The sequence below is a fragment of the Ciona intestinalis genome, chromosome 5 (assembly GCF_000224145.3).
Source record: "Ciona intestinalis chromosome 5, KH, whole genome shotgun sequence".
Lineage (NCBI taxonomy): Eukaryota > Metazoa > Chordata > Ascidiacea > Phlebobranchia > Cionidae > Ciona > Ciona intestinalis.
Genome location: NC_020170.2, coordinates 4,931,488 through 4,937,881, shown reverse-complemented (window position 1 = coordinate 4,937,881; position 6,394 = coordinate 4,931,488). Strand labels below are relative to the sequence as shown.

Sequence of the window (6,394 nt, the reverse complement as noted above, 5' to 3'; positions counted from 1 at the left end):
TAACCTGTTTGCGCATAATGTAATAAGTTGTCATTTTCAATATTACATATCATAGGAAAGGGTAGGGAAACTTGAAATTTGTGATAAACTATGACAGGTTATATATTTTAGTTTGCAGGTAACTATTAAACCAATTTAAACATGCCTACACAGTAAGGAGAATTTGAAACAGGGCGATCATTAAAGGGTTGATATTATTAAAGCAAAGGATTCATATTCTTAATAAAGATTATACAACAATTGTAAAAAGTGAGCAGAAAAGAGTAAACACATCTCAAACCTAAAGATGGAAAACAACTAAAAACTGTTTAGTTTAAGAATTTCAAAATCCTGGAGCCCCCTTTTTTCCTTTTTTTCCCTTTGATAAGTTCTTTTTTCGGTCCCTTTTTTTATCAATATTATTTTTACGTTTTTCTTGTCGTTTGTCCATCTGTTCTTTTACTTTATCCTCTCTCTCTTTCCATTTCTTCGCACTCTGGTTTTTAATAGACTGTTTTCTCTTTATTGACTTCTTCAACAAAGCAGGATCATCCTTTAGTTTAATTCCTTCTGCTTTTGCCATAGCATTGCTCCAGCCTTCTTTAGCAACTACCTCTGATGCTTTAGCAGGGTTCTCTTCTTTTAACTTTTCCAAGTTCTCTTTTTTTACTTTTACCTTATTGAGCAAGACTTCATAATTTTTACCAGTAGGAAGATCTTTTTTCTTCTTGTTTTTTTTCTCTTTTTCATCCGCCTGCCCAAAGTCGAATTTACTGAAAACAACTTTTCCATTTTTATCTCTGACTGGCTTCTTTTCTTCTTTTTTAACAAGTGTTTTTTCGACCTGTGCGGTCTCTTTTTCATCTCCCTTTAATTTGATCTGCTTCTGCATTTTCTTCTGCTTGTATCTCTTCCTCTCTTGCTTCCTCCGGATCCGGATGGCTTCCTGTTCCTCTGGAGTCCGATTCTTTGAATTTCTTTGAGATTTGATATCACTTATCCTCTCTTGCAACTTCTTCTGAAGATCAGTGATGGAGCTTGGGTCATCACCTGATCCTTCCTTCTTTATGATCTTCTTCTTCTGAGGAGGAGCGGTATCCTCTTCCTCCTCACTACTCTCCATCTCCATCATCTGACTCGTAGACTTCATCAGCTTAGGATTAAGCTTTCTCCTTTTTACCATCGCCTTTACCTGACTCGCAGGTATTTTGTCTTCCGCGTCTATGTCTTTGTCCTTTTTATGTCGCTTATTCGCGTCTGTTATCTTTGTGAAGTAAGCATCACTGGGGATCATGTCAACTACTGATTTAAAGTACAAGTTCAGTTTTGTAATGACATCCTGCTGCTCCCCAGGAGTGGCAACACTGTCTTGGGCTACAGCCATTTAAACAGGTATGCTTTACCAACCACCTAATTTACACGACACCTCTATTGAAACATTGCATTGTTAATCAGATACCGCAATTGCATAAGCAAGGTGCTAGTGAAGAATCTTCTCCCTCCCACTAACCCCTAACCCAACCCCTAGGTTACGGGGTTGGGTGTTGATGGTTAATGGTTATAGGGGTTAGTAGTTAGTGGTTATAGGGGTTAGGAGTTAATGGTTAGCAAATAAGGTGGGGGGGGGAGATTCTTCAGTAGCACCCTTTAGTTAAAAGTATAAGACTATACGAATAGCTGCTCATTGAATTAGAACAGAAAGTACGTCAACAAAATTTACTTTGCCTGGTAAATTAAGATAATACAACATACAAAATTGTTTATAACGTGTATAACATAGGAATATAAATAACTTACTTGTTCTTCTTATAAAATAAAAATCGGCCAAAATTCTGCTGTTCTGCTTGACTGATTTTTCCAAACACATGTTGAGTGTTTCCCATTATTTTTTTAGGCAGATCGAACAGTGACTTTTCGTATTTTTGTATTACGAAAAAAACATTTTTTTTGTATTATTGATCATAATAACATACATAATAGTCGCAATGAGGTGTTTGGCAATACAGTTAGTTTTTTTACCCTTTTTACATGAATTAAATGTTACAACGCGAACGGCAAAGTCCGTTTGATTGATAACGCTCCCCCCTTTCTTTCGAATTTTTTAATTTATACAATCGTGCAATCGATAAAATACCGACAAAGTAGAATAATATATTATACTAGAAAAGACAGTTTCGGTGTTACACGTAAGTTTTCCGCCCGGGTATAGGAGAATCACCACACAACTAACTACTGAACATACTTTGGTATATAAAATAGGAAAGGTCACTTCAGTTACAGGTATACAGGTTGCGGTATAAATGTTAATTTTAAAATAAAAATCGATATTTTTTACAGTATATATGATTTTAATAAATATACTCTACCTCAGGTCATTTGTTTTAGCAGTGCAATTGCTAAATTTTTCGTGGAAATACAATCGGCGTATAGTATTAGTTTTCAAGTCGTCTACAAGAACTTACACTCGCTACACTGTACGCCGTTTAAAATAAGCTGTAATGAATTTTGGGTGAGACAGAATGTGGAAGGACATACATATCTTGCTGTTAGGCGAGCCCAAAGTGGGGAAAACGTCGTTAATCTTATCTCTCGTCGGCGAAGAGTTTCCCGAAGATGTTCCAGATCGCGTAGAAGAAATTACCATACCTGGTGACGTCACACCGGAGAAGGTACCAACACATATCGTAGATTTTTCCGAGAAAGAGCAAGGCGAATACCAACTATGTGAAGAAATTGCTAAAGCCAATGTTGTGTGTCTGGTGTATGATCTTGCAGATTTAACAACACTGGAGAAAATCAAAGAAAGGTGGATGCCATTAATCAAGGATTGCTCAATGCATGAGTCAATGCTTCCCATTATTCTTGTTGGAAATAAATCGGACCTGATTTCTGACTCGAAAATGTACGAAGTTATTCCTATTATGAATGACTTCCCTGAGATTGAGACGTGCATTGAATGCTCATCTAAAACACTGAATAATGTCAGTGAGATGTTTTTCTTTGCACAGAAAGCTGTTCTGTACCCAACAGCACCTTTATATTCCCCCCAGGATGGTGATTTAAAGCCAGAAAGCAAGATAGCTTTGGTGCGAATATTTAAACTGTTCGACAAAGACAATGATGGGGTGTTAAATGACGACGAACTAAGCTACTTCCAAAAAATCTGCTTCAGCACTCCCCTTGCCATGCAGGCCTTACAAGATGTTAAAAATGTTGTTAAGAAGAACTGCCCTGATGGAATAGTGGATGATAGCCTCACATGTGATGGTTTCCTCTACCTGCATCTGTTGTTTGTTCAAAGAGGCAGACATGAAACAACATGGGCTGTACTGAGGAAATTTGGATATAATGGTCTTCTCCAGATTAATGAAGATTACCTTCGTCCCGATCTGCCGCCTGCTCCAGCAGACACGATCCCACAGCTCACAATGGATGCAAGAAAGTTCCTTAATGAAGTTTTTTCCAAGTATGATAAAGATGAAGATGGAGCATTGAATCCGATGGAGATGGACGACTTGTTCTCTGTCTTCCCATATGAACCGTGGGGATCAGAAGTCTTAAATACTGTATGCACTAACAGCAAAGGCTGGATCACAAGAGCTGGATTTCTGTCGCAGTGGATGCTAACTACGTTCATTGATGCTCCTCGTACTTTGGAGTACTTAGGGTACCTTGGATACTCGGCTCTTCTGGACTGCGCGTCACAGGCAGAGGCAATTCACTTCACAACGAACAGTACTACGCATGCCACTGATGAAAATAATAGAGATATATTTACATGTAAAGTGATTGGTGTCAGAGGCGTTGGGAAATCTGCTTTCCTCCAGGGGCTTCTAGAAACAAGTGAGAATACAAAGAAATCCAAGCACAGCCAAGTGTCTGTGTTCGCAGTAAATGAGGTACAAGTGAAAAACCTTTCACCTGTCTATCTTCTTCTGCATGAAGTTGATGTTTCTGACCTCCTTGCAGCAGGAGAAGGTTCATTTCTCTGTGATGTAGTTTGCTTGTTGTACGATTCCACTGATGCCGACAGTTTTCAGTGCTGTGTTGAAGTTCACAAGCAGTTTGTGGTTGGCTCTTCCGTCTCCTGTATTGTAATTGCCACCAAAGCTGATGGTAAAGCCGTGAAACAAAGATGTGCGCTTCAGCCAGTGGACTTTTGCCTCCAAAACAGTCTTCCCCCTCCCATAGCTTTCTCTTCAAGACAGAAGAGCAGCACGTCAGTGTATGAGACAATTGCAGAAATGGCTGCCGTTCCAAAATCCTCAACTGAACATCAAACTTCTGCACTTGGAATAATTCTAAAAATAGGAATCACAACCGCTATACTTGCAGGTCTGGGATACGGCCTGTACAAATACTCAAACACTTTCAAGAAACCTAATTTTTTGAAGTCCTAGTGGGTACTAGTTTACTACCACGCTAAAACTGTGATTTTAAAATAAAAACCACTCCTATGTTGTGAACTATATTCACAGCTCCCAGTATTTAGCTGCAAGTGCCTATTGCATTGCTGTTATAACCTAGGTGCATTAATTCAATGTTGCAAAGTATTACCGCTGCATAGCCTAACCAGAATGGATACTCTGTTAACATGCATTGTCAACAAAGCTGCATATAAACCCAAGCAATATTTTGCCCTTAGATAAACCCTATCTATTTTTGGGAATTTTTCGTCAAAATTTCTTACTATTACTAAAACCCACTGTTTTACCGAAATGTCTTTTCCTGTTGCAAATTAATGTACATAGTATACACCATGGCAAATCTTTATACATTAACAAGTTATTGTGGCTTTCAAATTAAAGTATCCTTGTATTGGGTAACTTATGAATGCGTTTTTAATACATGCAATGTTTGGTTATTTATTGGGTTGTATGTGTGCTGTGTGCATTTTGACGATCTTGTGTACTTATATAGTATTGTAACAGAAAAATCAGCAGGTTTGTCCCATTTTGCCCCTTTGGCGTATAGTAATATGGATCTATGCATGTTTAACCTTACTTTAAGCAGAGGCGTAACGTTAATGGTGTATAGGAATATGTTGAGATGTTCCTCTAACTTTTGAAAAATGTGTGACATCTTATGTTTTAACAACCCAGTTTCCCCGCCCCGCTACTAGATGACTATACAAACAGGTAGAACAAAAATAAACTGCATACATCACATTAATTAAAGACGTTCCTAATTGCACCAATGTTTAATAAGGGTAACTCTAAATTACAAATGTCACCCCGGAATTTTTGAACATTAAAAAAGCATGACACCGATGTTTTACAGGACTGGGTTTGAGTACATTTAACTATTGGGCAATACAAACGAGCTACGGGCTAAAACGTTGTTATTATAAAGATGATACAAATGTATCCATGTTAACAAGCGTTAACAGCGTAAACCTGGTAACGCGATACGCCGGTATTGTTATTATACAGAAGAATGCTGTTAATTGAATCGATACTTTCGTTGGTCCGTTACGTATTTATTATCGTAAAACTTTATTTAATATTATACGAAATAAATTAAATCTACCTGTTTGATAAATACGAGTAAAATTGTAAGTCGGGGTAATATGGTTCATGTTTTCATTCTCTTTAAATCTCAGGCCCCATGGAGTGTCAGGCTGCAAGATCTCACTCACGTATAAAGAGGTATGAATGAATGAATGTAACTACTTTATCCTCGCGTGGCTGGAAAACGACAGTCGTTATAACACGGGTTTAACACCTCGTGCCAGCTTACGAGTTACCATGTATGTTACTTTGTAGGTAATTATTTTTGGGGGATTTATTTTTTTATATATTGCTGTTAATTTGGACAACCCATTAGTGGCCACTGGGTTGGAGCAATTGCCGTTAAGTGTCTTGCCCAAGGACACATACGCCCACAATAGTAGCAGCGACGAGCCTTGAACCAATTAACTTTACCGTAGCCTACGTTATACAGTGTGTATATATTTTTCAAATACAATTTGTTAACGTTAATTTGCAGGCTTTGGTAATTTTTTTACACAACAATTTACCACAGTCCAAAACGTGTACTGCTAATATAAGTTCTCACCAAAAGAGTATATAAAAATGTTTATTGTGTAATTTGAGTTCCTATTAGAATGTTTAAGCACTAAACTATGTATGTATTCTGTAATCGTATTCTGTCTTTTGGATTACTGCTATAATCTGCAAGACAGGGTGTTATTTTATGTTTAATAAAGACTCGGTACTGGTAGCCATCTAGACTTGGTAGGCATCTAGAGAACATGTAAGACTTTAATTCTAGTAATATGTTGTATCTGTTTAGTTTAATCTTTTGAAGGCTTATAAGACATAAATAATTTAAGTATATAACAGTATACCATGCTAGTCTTTTGTATTGAATAGTACTGTGCTGCATGTGATATATAATTTCTATTTTTGGATTT

At 37.3% G+C, this 6,394-nt stretch overlaps 2 protein-coding genes across 2 annotated transcripts; one reads left to right on the top strand and one right to left on the bottom strand.

Annotated features, from left to right (window-relative positions):
• Positions 1-4: 4 nt before the first annotated feature.
• Positions 5-1,847, bottom strand: LOC100175854 (surfeit locus protein 6 homolog). Its single transcript, XM_018812000.2, has 2 exons — positions 1,777-1,847; positions 5-1,407 (listed from the first exon to the last, which is right to left on the bottom strand). The coding sequence occupies exon 2, from the start codon at positions 1,361-1,363 to the stop codon at positions 323-325; it is 1,041 nt and encodes a 346-aa protein (XP_018667545.1). The 5' UTR covers positions 1,364-1,407; positions 1,777-1,847; the 3' UTR covers positions 5-322.
• Positions 1,848-2,299: 452 nt separating this feature from the next.
• On the top strand, positions 2,300-4,847 carry LOC100186040 (mitochondrial Rho GTPase 1). The gene has a single exon (XM_002130257.3). The coding sequence runs from the start codon at positions 2,499-2,501 to the stop codon at positions 4,377-4,379; it is 1,881 nt and encodes a 626-aa protein (XP_002130293.1). The 5' UTR covers positions 2,300-2,498; the 3' UTR covers positions 4,380-4,847.
• Positions 4,848-6,394: the final 1,547 nt, after the last annotated feature.